Below are 14,613 nucleotides of genomic sequence, written 5' to 3' on the forward strand. Positions count from 1 at the left end.
TAGTAAACACACCCTAGTAAACACACCCTATAGTAAACACACCCTAGTAAACACACCCTAGTCAACACACCCTAGTAAACACACCCTAGTAAACACACCCTAGTAAACACACCCTAGTAAACACACCCTAGTCAACACACCCTAGTCAACACACCCTAGTAAACACACCCTAGTAAACACACCCTAGTCAACACACCCTAGTAAACACACCCTATAGTAAACACACCCTAGTCAACACACCCTAGTAAACACACCCTAGTAAACACACCCTAGTCAACACACCCTAGTAAACACACCCTATAGTAAACACACCCTAGTCAACACACCCTAGTAAACACACCCTAGTCAACACACCCTAGTAAACACACCCTATAGTAAACACACCCTAGTAAACACACCCTATAGTAAACACACCCTAGTAAACACACCCTAGTCAACACACCCTAGTAAACACACCCTATAGTAAACACACCCTAGTCAACACACCCTAGTCAACACACCCTAGTCAACACACCCTATAGTAAACACCCCCTAGTCAACACACCCTAGTCAACACACCCTAGTCAACACACCCTAGTCAACACACCCTAGTAAACACACCCTATAGTAAACACACCCTAGTCAACACACCCTAGTAAACACACCCTAGTAAACACACCCTAGTCAACACACCCTAGTAAACACACCCTAGCATACTTACTTACTTACAATTAATAGTTGAGATTATGTTATACATTTTTCAGGGGCGCTAGCTCCTCCTATATACAGGTTTAATAATAATAATAATAATAATAATAAACTTTATTTGTATTGCACCTTTCATACATAAATGCAGCTCAAAGTGCTTCACATGGCAGAACATAGAAATAGCAATAAAACCCAGACAAGAAGTTAGAAAGATAGAACAATGGTAAAGAGCATACGGAATAAAAGCATAAAACCATAGATGGACGAAAAACACCCAGAACACATCAAGTCAGAACAGAGATGTTAAAACACATTATAACACACAGCAAATCAGTCAGAACAGAGATGATAAAACACATTATAACACACAGCAAATCAGTCAGAACAGAGATGTTAAAACACACATTATAACACACAGCAAATCAGTCAGAACAGAGATGCTAAAACACACATTATAACACACAGCAAATCAGTCAGAACAGATATGTTAAAACACATTATAACACACAGCAAATCAGTCAGAACAGAGATGATAAAACACATTATAACACACAGAAAATCAGTCAGAACAGAGATGATAAAACACATTATAACACAGCAAATCAGTCAGAACAGAGATGTTAAAACACATTATAACACACAGCAAATCAGTCAGAACAGAGATGATAAAACACATTATAACACACAGCAAATCAGTCAGAACAGAGATGTTAAAACACATTATAACACACAGCAAATCAGTCAGAACAGAGATGTTAAAACACATTATAACACACAGCAAATCAGTCCGAACAGAGATGATAAAACACATTATAACACACAGCAAATCAGTCAGAACAGAGATGTTAAAACACATTATAACACACAGCAAGTCAGTCAGAACAGAGATGTTAAAACACATTATAACACACAGCAAGTCAGTCAGAACAGAGATGTTAAAACACATTATAACACAGCAAATAAGTCAGAACAGAGATGTTAAAACACATTATAACACACAGCAAATCAGTCAGAACAGAGATGATAAAACACATTATAACACACAGCAAATCAGTCAGAACAGAGATGTTAAAACACATTATAACACACAGCAAGTCAGTCAGAACAGAGATGTTAAAACACATATTATAACACACAGCAAGTCAGTCAGAACAGAGATGTTAAAACACATTATAACACACAGCAAGTCAGTCAGAACAGAGATGTTAAAACACATTATAACACAGCAAATCAGTCAGAACAGAGATGTTAAAACACATTATAACACACAGCAAATCAGTCAGAACAGAGATGATAAAACACATTATAACACACAGCAAATCAGTCAGAACAGAGATGTTAAAACACATTATAACACACAGCAAGTCAGTCAGAACAGAGATGTTAAAACACATTATAACACACAGCAAGTCAGTCAGAACAGAGATGCTAAAACACATTATAACACACAGCAAATCAGTCAGAACAGAGATGCTAAAACACACATTATAACACACAGCAAATCAGTCAGAACAGAGATGTTAAAACACACATTATAACACAGCAAATCAGTCAGAACAGAGATGTTAAAACACATTCTAACACACAGCAAATCAGTCAGAACAGAGATGTTAAAACACATTCTAACACACAGAAAATCAGTCAGAACAGAGATGTTAAAACACATTATAACACACAGCAAATCAGTCAGAACAGAGATGGTAAAACACACTATAACACACAGCAAATCAGTCAGAACAGAGATGTTAAAACACACTATAACACACAGCAAATCAGTCAGAACAGAGATGTTAAAACACATTATAACACACAGAAAATCAGTCAGAACAGAGATGTTAAAACACATTATAACACACAGCAAATCAGTCAGAACAGAGATGGTAAAACACACATTATAACACACAGCAAATCAGTCAGAACAGAGATGTTAAAAACTCAACTCAAAGCAAGAGTGAAGGTCTTGAGTTGAGCTTTCTAAATGTCTACAGAGGGTGCGCGTCTGAGTTGACATGGAAGTCTATTCCATGCCGTAGGCCCATAGAAGCAGAAAGCTGCCTCACCATATTTTTTTGTAGACATTTTTTTAGGCACCAGCAGTGGAGGACCTGAGGGGGCGGTTAGGAACGTATCTAGGTAGGCATCCGCGGAGGTGCAAGACCGTTTAGGGATTTATAAACGAGTAAAATAAATTTAAAAATCAATCCTAAAAACCACCGGGAGCCCTTAATGCAGTGAGTATAAAACTGGAGTAATGTGACCAATATAATGTATACAATCCTAAAAACCACCGGGAGCCCTTAATGCAGTGAGTATAAAACTGGAGTAATGTGTATAATGTATACAATCAGGGTAGGCAAAAATAAGCTTCTAGCTTCAAGCCTACACCCTTTTGGTCCGTTAGTTTCTTTCCTTTTTGTACTTATTGTGCTGAAAAGGACCAAATAAAACTATCATCATCATCATCACCTCTCATCTTAGTTTTAGTTAAAACCCTAGCAGCCGCATTTAATGTTTATTGTTTAATGTTTGTTTTTAGTTAGTAAACCTTAAAAACGCCATTGACAATGGACAGAGTTTAATGTTTGTTCTGTCCCTATAACACAAACATTAAATCCCATTAACAATAAGGAGAGTTTAATGTTTGTTTTACATCACCTAATCATAGCAACATGAGTTAGACTTTAATATATTCGCGCCCCTCACTTCACACAGGTGTGATTGTTTTCTCCAAAATGGATAACTTTTGTGCGTGCGTGCGTGCGTGCGTGCGTGCGTGCGTGCGTGCGTGCGTGCGTGCGTGCGTGCGTGCGTGCGTGCGTGCGTGCGTGCGTGCGTTGCCTGCTATGCGTGTGTGTGTATGCGTGTGTGTGTGTATGCGTGTGTGTGTTTGTGTGTGTGTGTGTGTGTGTGTGTGTGTGTGTGAGCAGGTGTCCATCGACGGCCACGACATCCGGTCCCTCAACGTGCGTTACGTCAGGGAGATGATGGGCGTGGTCAGCCAGGAGCCCGTCCTGTTCGCCACCAGCATCGCCGAGAACATCCGCTACGGACGTCTGGACGTGTCGCAGGACGACATCGTGCGGGCCGCCAAGGAGGCCAACGCACACGACTTCATCATGAGCCTGCCCAACGTACGATATACGGTTTAACCCCTCCAGGCCCGGGGAGGAACTCCTTTTGGTGTTTTAACCCCTCCAGGCCCGGGGAGGAACTCCTTTTGGTGTTTTAACCCCTCCAGGCCCGGGGAGGAACTCCTTTTGGTGTTTTAACCCATTCAGGCCCGGGGAGGAACTCCTTTTGGTGTTTTAACCCCTCCAGGCCCGGGGAGGAACTCCTTTTGGTGTTTTAACCCCTCCAGGCCCGGGGAGGAACTCCTTTTGGTGTTTTAACCCCTCCAGGCCCGGGGAGGAACTCCTTTTGGTGTTTTAACCCCTCCAGGCCCGGGGAGGAACTCCTTTTGGTGTTTTAACCCATTCAGGCCCGGGGAGGAACTCCTTTTGGTGTTTTAACCCCTCCAGGCCCGGGGAGGAACTCCTTTTGGTGTTTTAACCCCTCCAGGCCCGGGGAGGAACTCCTTTTGGTGTTTTAACCCCTCCAGGCCCGGGGAGGAACTCCTTTTGGTGTTTTAACCCCTCCAGGCCCGGGGAGGAACTCCTTTTGGTGTTTTAACCCCTCCAGGCCCGGGGAGGAACTCCTTTTGGTGTTTTAACCCCTCCAGGCCCGGGGAGGAACTCCTTTTGGTGTTTTAACCCCTCCAGGCCCGGGGAGGAACTCCTTTTGGTGTTTTAACCCCTCCAGGCCCGGGGAGGAACTCCTTTTGGTGTTTTAACCCCTCCAGGCCCGGGGAGGAACTCCTTTTGGTGTTTTAACCCCTCCAGGCCCGGGGAGGAACTCCTTTTGGTGTTTTAACCCATTCAGGCCCGGGGAGGAACTCCTTTTGGTGTTTTAACCCCTCCAGGCCCGGGGAGGAACTCCTTTTGGTGTTTTAACCCCTCCAGGCCCGGGGAGGAACTCCTTTTGGTGTTTTAACCCCTCCAGGCCCGGGGAGGAACTCCTTTTGGTGTTTTAACCCCTCCAGGCCCGGGGAGGAACTCCTTTTGGTGTTTTAACCCCTCCAGGCCCGGGGAGGAACTCCTTTTGGTGTTTTAACCCATTCAGGCCCGGGGAGGAACTCCTTTTGGTGTTTTAACCCCTCCAGGCCCGGGGAGGAACTCCTTTTGGTGTTTTAACCCCTCCAGGCCCGGGGAGGAACTCCTTTTGGTGTTTTAACCCCTCCAGGCCCGGGGAGGAACTCCTTTTGGTGTTTTAACCCATTCAGGCCCGGGGAGGAACTCCTTTTGGTGTTTTAACCCCTCCAGGCCCGGGGAGGAACTCCTTTTGGTGTTTTAACCCCTCCAGGCCCGGGGAGGAACTCCTTTTGGTGTTTTAACCCCTCCAGGCCCGGGGAGGAACTCCTTTTGGTGTTTTAACCCCTCCAGGCCCGGGGAGGAACTCCTTTTGGTGTTTTAACCCATTCAGGCCCGGGGAGGAACTCCTTTTGGTGTTTTAACCCCTCCAGGCCCGGGGAGGAACTCCTTTTGGTGTTTTAACCCCTCCAGGCCCGGGGAGGAACTCCTTTTGGTGTTTTAACCCCTCCAGGCCCGGGGAGGAACTCCTTTTGGTGTTTTAACCCCTCCAGGCCCGGGGAGGAACTCCTTTTGGTGTTTTAACCCCTCCAGGCCCGGGGAGGAACTCCTTTTGGTGTTTTAACCCCTCCAGGCCCTGGGAGGAACTCCTTTTGGTGTTTTAACCCCTCCAGGCCCGGGGAGGAACTCCTTTTGGTGTTTTAACCCCTCCAGGCCCGGGGAGGAACTCCTTTTGGTGTTTTAACCCCTCCAGGCCCGGGGAGGAACTCCTTTTGGTGTTTTAACCCCTCCAGGCCCGGGGAGGAACTCCTTTTGGTGTTTTAACCCCTCCAGGCCCGGGGAGGAACTCCTTTTGGTGTTTTAACCCATTCAGGCCCGGGGAGGAACTCCTTTTGGTGTTTTAACCCCTCCAGGCCCGGGGAGGAACTCCTTTTGGTGTTTTAACCCCTCCAGGCCCGGGGAGGAACTCCTTTTGGTGTTTTAACCCCTCCAGGCCCGGGGAGGAACTCCTTTTGGTGTTTTAACCCCTCCAGGCCCGGGGAGGAACTCCTTTTGGTGTTTTAACCCCTCCAGGCCCGGGGAGGAACTCCTTTTGGTGTTTTAACCCCTCCAGGCCCGGGGAGGAACTCCTTTTGGTGTTTTAACCCCTCCAGGCCCGGGGAGGAACTCCTTTTGGTGTTTTAACCCCTCCAGGCCCGGGGAGGAACTCCTTTTGGTGTTTTAACCCCTCCAGGCCCGGGGAGGAACTCCTTTTGGTGTTTTAACCCCTCCAGGCCCGGGGAGGAACTCCTTTTGGTGTTTTAACCCCTCCAGGCCCGGGGAGGAACTCCTTTTGGTGTTTTAACCCCTCCAGGCCCGGGGAGGAACTCCTTTTGGTGTTTTAACCCCTCCAGGCCCGGGGAGGAACTCCTTTTGGTGTTTTAACCCATTCAGGCCCGGGGAGGAACTCCTTTTGGTGTTTTAACCCCTCCAGGCCCGGGGAGGAACTCCTTTTGGTGTTTTAACCCCTCCAGGCCCGGGGAGGAACTCCTTTTGGTGTTTTAACCCCTCCAGGCCCGGGGAGGAACTCCTTTTGGTGTTTTAACCCCTCCAGGCCCGGGGAGGAACTCCTTTTGGTGTTTTAACCCCTCCAGGCCCGGGGAGGAACTCCTTTTGGTGTTTTAACCCCTCCAGGCCCGGGGAGGAACTCCTTTTGGTGTTTTAACCCCTCCAGGCCCGGGGAGGAACTCCTTTTGGTGTTTTAACCCCTCCAGGCCCGGGGAGGAACTCCTTTTGGTGTTTTAACCCCTCCAGGCCCGGGGAGGAACTCCTTTTGGTGTTTTAACCCCTCCAGGCCCGGGGAGGAACTCCTTTTGGTGTTTTAACCCCTCCAGGCCCGGGGAGGAACTCCTTTTGGTGTTTTAACCCCTCCAGGCCCGGGGAGGAACTCCTTTTGGTGTTTTAACCCCTCCAGGCCCGGGGAGGAACTCCTTTTGGTGTTTTAACCCCTCCAGGCCCTGGGAGGAACTCCTTTTGGTGTTTTAACCCCTCCAGGCCCGGGGAGGAACTCCTTTTGGTGTTTTAACCCCTCCAGGCCCGGGGAGGAACTCCTTTTGGTGTTTTAACCCCTCCAGGCCCGGGGAGGAACTCCTTTTGGTGTTTTAACCCCTCCAGGCCCGGGGAGGAACTCCTTTTGGTGTTTTAACCCCTCCAGGCCCGGGGAGGAACTCCTTTTGGTGTTTTAACCCATTCAGGCCCGGGGAGGAACTCCTTTTGGTGTTTTAACCCCTCCAGGCCCGGGGAGGAACTCCTTTTGGTGTTTTAACCCCTCCAGGCCCGGGGAGGAACTCCTTTTGGTGTTTTAACCCCTCCAGGCCCGGGGAGGAACTCCTTTTGGTGGTTTAACCCCTCCAGGCCCGGGGAGGAACTCCTTTTGGTGTTTTAACCCCTCCAGGCCCGGGGAGGAACTCCTTTTGGTGTTTTAACCCCTCCAGGCCCGGGGAGGAACTCCTTTTGGTGTTTTAACCCCTCCAGGCCCGGGGAGGAACTCCTTTTGGTGTTTTAACCCCTCCAGGCCCGGGGAGGAACTCCTTTTGGTGTTTTAACCCCTCCAGGCCCGGGGAGGAACTCCTTTTGGTGTTTTAACCCCTCCAGGCCCGGGGAGGAACTCCTTTTGGTGTTTTAACCCATTCAGGCCCGGGGAGGAACTCCTTTTGGTGTTTTAACCCCTCCAGGCCCGGGGAGGAACTCCTTTTGGTGTTTTAACCCCTCCAGGCCCGGGGAGGAACTCCTTTTGGTGTTTTAACCCCTCCAGGCCCGGGGAGGAACTCCTTTTGGTGTTTTAACCCCTCCAGGCCCGGGGAGGAACTCCTTTTGGTGTTTTAACCCCTCCAGGCCCGGGGAGGAACTCCTTTTGGTGTTTTAACCCCTCCAGGCCCGGGGAGGAACTCCTTTTGGTGTTTTAACCCCTCCAGGCCCGGGGAGGAACTCCTTTTGGTGTTTTAACCCCTCCAGGCCCGGGGAGGAACTCCTTTTGGTGTTTTAACCCCTCCAGGCCCGGGGAGGAACTCCTTTTGGTGTTTTAACCCCTCCAGGCCCGGGGAGGAACTCCTTTTGGTGTTTTAACCCATTCAGGCCTGGGGAGGAACTCCTTTTGGTGTTTTAACCCCTCCAGGCCCGGGGAGGAACTCCTTTTGGTGTTTTAACCCCTCCAGGCCCGGGGAGGAACTCCTTTTGGTGTTTTAACCCCTCCAGGCCCGGGGAGGAACTCCTTTTGGTGTTTTAACCCCTCCAGGCCCGGGGAGGAACTCCTTTTGGTGTTTTAACCCCTCCAGGCCCGGGGAGGAACTCCTTTTGGTGTTTTAACCCCTCCAGGCCCGGGGAGGAACTCCTTTTGGTGTTTTAACCCCTCCAGGCCCGGGGAGGAACTCCTTTTGGTGTTTTAACCCATTCAGGCCCGGGGAGGAACTCCTTTTGGTGTTTTAACCCCTCCAGGCCCGGGGAGGAACTCCTTTTGGTGTTTTAACCCCTCCAGGCCCGGGGAGGAACTCCTTTTGGTGTTTTAACCCCTCCAGGCCCGGGGAGGAACTCCTTTTGGTGTTTTAACCCCTCCAGGCCCGGGGAGGAACTCCTTTTGGTGTTTTAACCCCTCCAGGCCCGGGGAGGAACTCCTTTTGGTGTTTTAACCCCTCCAGGCCCGGGGAGGAACTCCTTTTGGTGTTTTAACCCCTCCAGGCCCGGGGAGGAACTCCTTTTGGTGTTTTAACCCATTCAGGCCCGGGGAGGAACTCCTTTTGGTGTTTTAACCCCTCCAGGCCCGGGGAGGAACTCCTTTTGGTGTTTTAACCCCTCCAGGCCCGGGGAGGAACTCCTTTTGGTGTTTTAACCCATTCAGGCCCGGGGAGGAACTCCTTTTGGTGTTTTAACCCCTCCAGGCCCGGGGAGGAACTCCTTTTGGTGTTTTAACCCCTCCAGGCCCGGGGAGGAACTCCTTTTGGTGTTTTAACCCCTCCAGGCCCGGGGAGGAACTCCTTTTGGTGTTTTAACCCCTCCAGGCCCGGGGAGGAACTCCTTTTGGTGTTTTAACCCCTCCAGGCCCGGGGAGGAACTCCTTTTGGTGTTTTAACCCCTCCAGGCCCGGGGAGGAACTCCTTTTGGTGTTTTAACCCCTCCAGGCCCGGGGAGGAACTCCTTTTGGTGTTTTAACCCCTCCAGGCCCGGGGAGGAACTCCTTTTGGTGTTTTAACCCCTCCAGGCCCGGGGAGGAACTCCTTTTGGTGTTTTAACCCATTCAGGCCCGGGGAGGAACTCCTTTTGGTGTTTTAACCCCTCCAGGCCCGGGGAGGAACTCCTTTTGGTGTTTTAACCCCTCCAGGCCCGGGGAGGAACTCCTTTTGGTGTTTTAACCCCTCCAGGCCCGGGGAGGAACTCCTTTTGGTGTTTTAACCCCTCCAGGCCCGGGGAGGAACTCCTTTTGGTGTTTTAACCCCTCCAGGCCCGGGGAGGAACTCCTTTTGGTGTTTTAACCCCTCCAGGCCCGGGGAGGAACTCCTTTTGGTGTTTTAACCCATTCAGGCCCGGGGAGGAACTCCTTTTGGTGTTTTAACCCCTCCAGGCCCGGGGAGGAACTCCTTTTGGTGTTTTAACCCCTCCAGGCCCGGGGAGGAACTCCTTTTGGTGTTTTAACCCCTCCAGGCCCGGGGAGGAACTCCTTTTGGTGTTTTAACCCCTCCAGGCCCGGGGAGGAACTCCTTTTGGTGTTTTAACCCCTCCAGGCCCGGGGAGGAACTCCTTTTGGTGTTTTAACCCCTCCAGGCCCGGGGAGGAACTCCTTTTGGTGTTTTAACCCATTCAGGCCTGACGTCGACATTTAAAAAAATGTCTTCTAAATGATGACAGTTTTCTGAAAAACCTCATGTTTCTGTATCAGTGGTTCTCAACGTTTTTGGCCGGGGACCCCCGGAAATGTCTCGGGACCCCCGCCCCGCCCCCTCCCGACCCCCAATATAAATTGACTGCTACAATAAGCTTAATAATAGAGACAATACACCATAAATAATATATAATCATTAGGGAAGGTGTATGCATGTACTGTGTGTACTGTATGTAAACTCTTCATTTCCATTTTCCAGCCATTCAGTTGCAAAAAAATATAATAATATATATAATGTAAAAATAATTTGGGGACCCCCCAAAATAATTTGGCGACCCCCCCGAGGGGTCGCGACCCACGGGTTGAGAACCCCTGTTCTAAATTATGGCAGTTTTCTGAAAAACCTCATGTTATCAGTGGTTCTCAAAATATTTCATGTCAAGGAGCCCTAGAATGATCTGTATTCGACCCCCATCGGAGGCCAATCAAAAATAGCAGACCTACAAGCTCGTAGCGCGCCACTCGGTGGTGCGCTATGAGCTTTTAGATCTGCTATTTTTAAATGGCTAAAGTATAACTTAATGCTTAAAACACCAAAAGGGGTTCCCGCCTCCAGAAGGATTAATTGCGACCCTAGATGTGTCACATGGGGAGCGTTTAACTCATTGGTGGAGCAATTTTGGTATTCAGCAAGTCTGAATACCCGAAAAATCTAATAAATACATAAAGGTCATTAAACTTTTGACATATTATTGCTTATAGCAGCTTTAATATCACAGGCAGACTCTTCACATGCTAGAGCATGTCTGAAATAAGTGTCAGAGCTGAAATCGATGTGTAAATATGAAATAAATGCTTAAACATGTAGCTAGGTGTAATGTTAGAGACCACAGAAGACATGTAAATATGAAATAAATGCTTAAACATGTAGCTAGGTGTAATGTTAGAGTCCACAGAAGACATGTAAATATGAAATAAACGCTTAAACATGTAGCTAGGTGTAATGTTAGAGTCCACAGAAGACATGTAAATATGAAATAAATGCTTAAACATGTAGCTAGGTGTAATGTTAGAGTCCACAGAAGACATGTAAATATGAAATAAATGCTTAAACATGTAGCTAGGTGTAATGTTAGAGACAACAGAAGACATGTAAATATGAAATAAATGCTTAAACATGTAGCTAGGTGTAATGTTAGAGACCACAGAAGACATGTAAATATGATATAAATGCTTAAACATGTAGCTAGGTGTAATGTTAGAGTCCACAGAAGACATGTCAATATGAAATAAATGCTTAAACATGTAGCTAGGTGTAATGTTAGAGACCACAGAAGACATGTCAATATGAAATAAATGCTTAAACATATAGCTAGGTGTAATGTTAGAGACCACAGAAGACATGTAAATAATTTGGTCAAAATGTTCTTAATCCAGAGCGATTTACAGTAAGCAAGAACAAAAGTCATGATAATACAAAAATACAAAAAAATAATAATAATAGTCATCATTAAGCTAAGAATCTAACAGTGGAATATCTATATAATGAAACTATGAGTATATAGCCTACTATAGAGTGCTATATGTGTACATAAAATGTTATCTAAGTTATATACGTTGAGCCTTTGTGTCTGTGCTTGCGTGCGTGCGTGCGTGCGTGCGTGCGTGCGTGCGTGCGTGCGTGCGTGCGTTGCGCGTGTGTGTGTGCGTGCGTTGCGTGTGTGTGTGTGTGCGTGCGTTGCGTGCGTGCGTTGCGTGTGTGTGTGCGTGCTGATTGGAGCAGAGGTTCGACACCCTGGTGGGCGACAGAGGAACCCAGATGAGCGGCGGTCAGAAGCAGAGGATCGCCATCGCCAGAGCGCTGGTCAGGAACCCCAAAATACTGCTGCTGGACGAGGCCACGTCCGCTCTGGACGCAGAGAGCGAGACCATCGTCCAGGCTGCTCTGGACAAGGTCTGGCACGCACGCACGCACGCACGCACGCACGCACGCACGCACGCACGCACGCACTGACACAAGGTGCTGCCACACGGTCGAAAGAGCTGCGCACGTTCTCGGCTGCGCGCAGCTTAAAGCTTGAGTTTTTAGACAGCTGGTGGATGGAAATTAAGCTCCACCTCCGCCGAATTCTTGCGCGACGGCCAGATTCCCGGAAACGCTCTCCTCCGCTCAAGTCTTCCGCGGAGGTGGAGCTTCTTTTCCATCCACCAGCTGTCTAAAAACTCAGAATTTAAGCTGCGCGCAGCTTAAGAAGTGCGCAGCTTAAGACCGTTTTGCGCTATGGTGTGGAGACGGTGACACACACACACACAACATAACCAGAGGCGTCTGGAAAAAATGCGAGGCCCTGTGCGAACATTAATTAATTAATTGATTAATTCATGTTTATTTTGGCCTTCAATTTGCAAGTATAACTAATTGAAATTAACACCCCAAAATGTAGCCTAAGAGTAGGCTATATGAAAGCCTGTTGTAAAGTATACTATTATTATATAAATGTAAGAGTAGGCTATATGAAAGCCTGTTGTAAATTATACTATTATTATATAAATGTAGCCTAAGAGTAGGCTATATGAAAGCCTGTTATAAATTATACTATTATTATGTAAATGTAGCCTGAGAGTAGGCTATATGAAAGCCTGTTATAAATTATACTATTATTATATAAATGTAAGAGTAGGCTATATGAAAGCCTGTTATAAATTATACTATTATTATATAAATGTAAGAGTAGGCTATATGAAAGCCTGTTATAAATTATACTATTATTATATAAATGTAAGAGTAGGCTATATGAAAGCCTGTTATAAATTATACTATTATTATATAAATGTAAGAGTAGGCTATATGAAAGCCTGTTATAAATTATACTATTATTATATAAATGTAAGAGTAGGCTATATGAAAGCCTGTTATAAATTATACTATTATTATATAAATGTAAGAGTAGGCTATATGAAAGCCTGTTATAAATTATACTATTATTATATAAATGTAAGAGTAGGCTATATGAAAGCCTGTTATAAATGATACCATTATTTTAACAGGGGATCCGTTGTCACAATATGCCAGTGTTTTTTAATGCTATTTTTAAAATCATTACCCAAAAGGGGATGAAACACTGGGGTATTTTTCCTAAAACGGTTTAGCGTTGGGTTGTAAGCATTCCTCCTGGGAGACACCATCAAATCGTTTTGATGCCTCATCAATCCAATTAATTGGATATCCCCTCACTTGAAAACATTCTTTCATGTCCTGTTTTAGTTTTTCATACCTTTCTGTTGAGCCACATATACGTTTAATTTTATTGAATTGGCTAGGCTTTTCTTGAGTGGTGTCGGGTGATAACTGTCTCGTCTTAATAAGGTATTTATATCTGTTGGTTTTCGATATAAATCTGTCGTAAGTGAATTCCCTTCCTTTATGACAGTAATATCCAGAAATTCAACTTTGTCAGCACTCAGGGCCCCGCGGCTGATTGGTTGGATCGATGATTTTTGCAATGAATTTATCAAATGAAACTCTCAGCGAGGCTTTGAACTCTTCTTTTTTTCTCTACGACTCGACTTTGTGTCTTTCAACTTTCCCACCACCACACCGCCCTCCTACGCACACCATCCACTGGACCGTAGTCACACCGCCCTCCTACGCACACCATCCACTGGACCACCACGTAGTCACACCGCCCTCCTACGCACACCATCCACTGGACCACCACGTAGTCACACCGCCCTCCTACGCACACCATCCACTGGACCACCACGTAGTCACACCACCCTCCTACGCACACCATCCACTGGACCGTAGTCACACCGCCCTCCTACGCACACCATCCACTGGACCACCACGTAGTCACACCACCCTCCTACGCACACCATCCACTGGACCACCACGTAGTCACACCACCCTCCTACGCACACCATCCACTGGACCACCACGTAGTCACACCACCCTCCTACGCACACCATCCACTGGACCACCACGTAGTCACACCACCCTCCTACGCACACCATCCACTAGACCACCACGTAGTCACACCGCCCTCCTACGCACACCATCCACTGGACCACCACGTAGTCACACCGCCCTCCTACGCACACCATCCAATAGACCACCACGTAGTCACACCACCCTCCTACGCACACCATCCACTGGACCACCACGTAGTCACACCACCCTCCTACGCACACCATCCACTAGACCACCACGTAGTCACACCGCCCTCCTACGCACACCATCCACTAGACCACCACGTAGTCACACCACCCTCCTACGCACACCATCCACTAGACCACCACGTAGTCACACCACCCTCCTACGCACACCATCCACTGGACCACCACGTAGTCACACCACCCTCCTACGCACACCATCCACTAGACCACCACGTAGTCACACCACCCTCCTACGCACACCATCCACTGGACCACCACGTAGTCACACCGCCCTCCTACACACACCATCCACTGGACCACCACGTAGTCACACCGCCCTCCTACGCACACCATCCACTGGACCACCACGTAGTCACACCACCCTCCTACGCACACCATCCACTGGACCACCACGTAGTCACACCACCCTCCTACGCACACCATCCACTGGACCACCACGTAGTCACACCGCCCTCCTACGCACACCATCCACTGGACCACCACGTAGTCACACCACCCTCCTACACACACCATCCACTGGACCACCACGTAGTCACACCACCCTCCTACGCACACCATCCACTGGACCACCACGTAGTCACACCACCCTCCTACGCACACCATCCACTGGACCACCACGTAGACACACCACCCTCCTACGCACACCATCCACTGGACCACCACGTAGTCACACCACCCTCCTACGCACACCATCCACTGGACCACCACGTAGTCACACCACCCTCCTACGCACACCATCCACTGGACCACCACGTAGTCACACCACCCTCCTAC

At 48.2% G+C, this 14,613-nt stretch overlaps 1 protein-coding gene across 1 annotated transcript in view; it reads left to right on the top strand.

Moving 5' to 3' along the window:
• Positions 1-3,614: 3,614 nt before the first annotated feature.
• The window catches only part of LOC306919205 (ATP-dependent translocase ABCB1-like), a gene marked incomplete at both ends in the record, with an annotated part of 30,878 nt that continues 19,879 nt past the window's right edge, over positions 3,615-14,613 (top strand). The window contains 2 exons of the mRNA XM_079532026.1: positions 3,615-3,818; positions 11,447-11,617. Coding sequence (XP_079388152.1) covers positions 3,615-3,818; positions 11,447-11,617 — 375 coding nt within the window. The remainder of the gene's footprint in view (positions 3,819-11,446; positions 11,618-14,613) is intronic.

This window comes from Electrona antarctica (assembly GCF_951216825.1).
Source record: "Electrona antarctica genome assembly, contig: scaffold_786, whole genome shotgun sequence".
In the NCBI taxonomy this organism is placed as follows: Eukaryota; Metazoa; Chordata; class Actinopteri; order Myctophiformes; family Myctophidae; genus Electrona; species Electrona antarctica.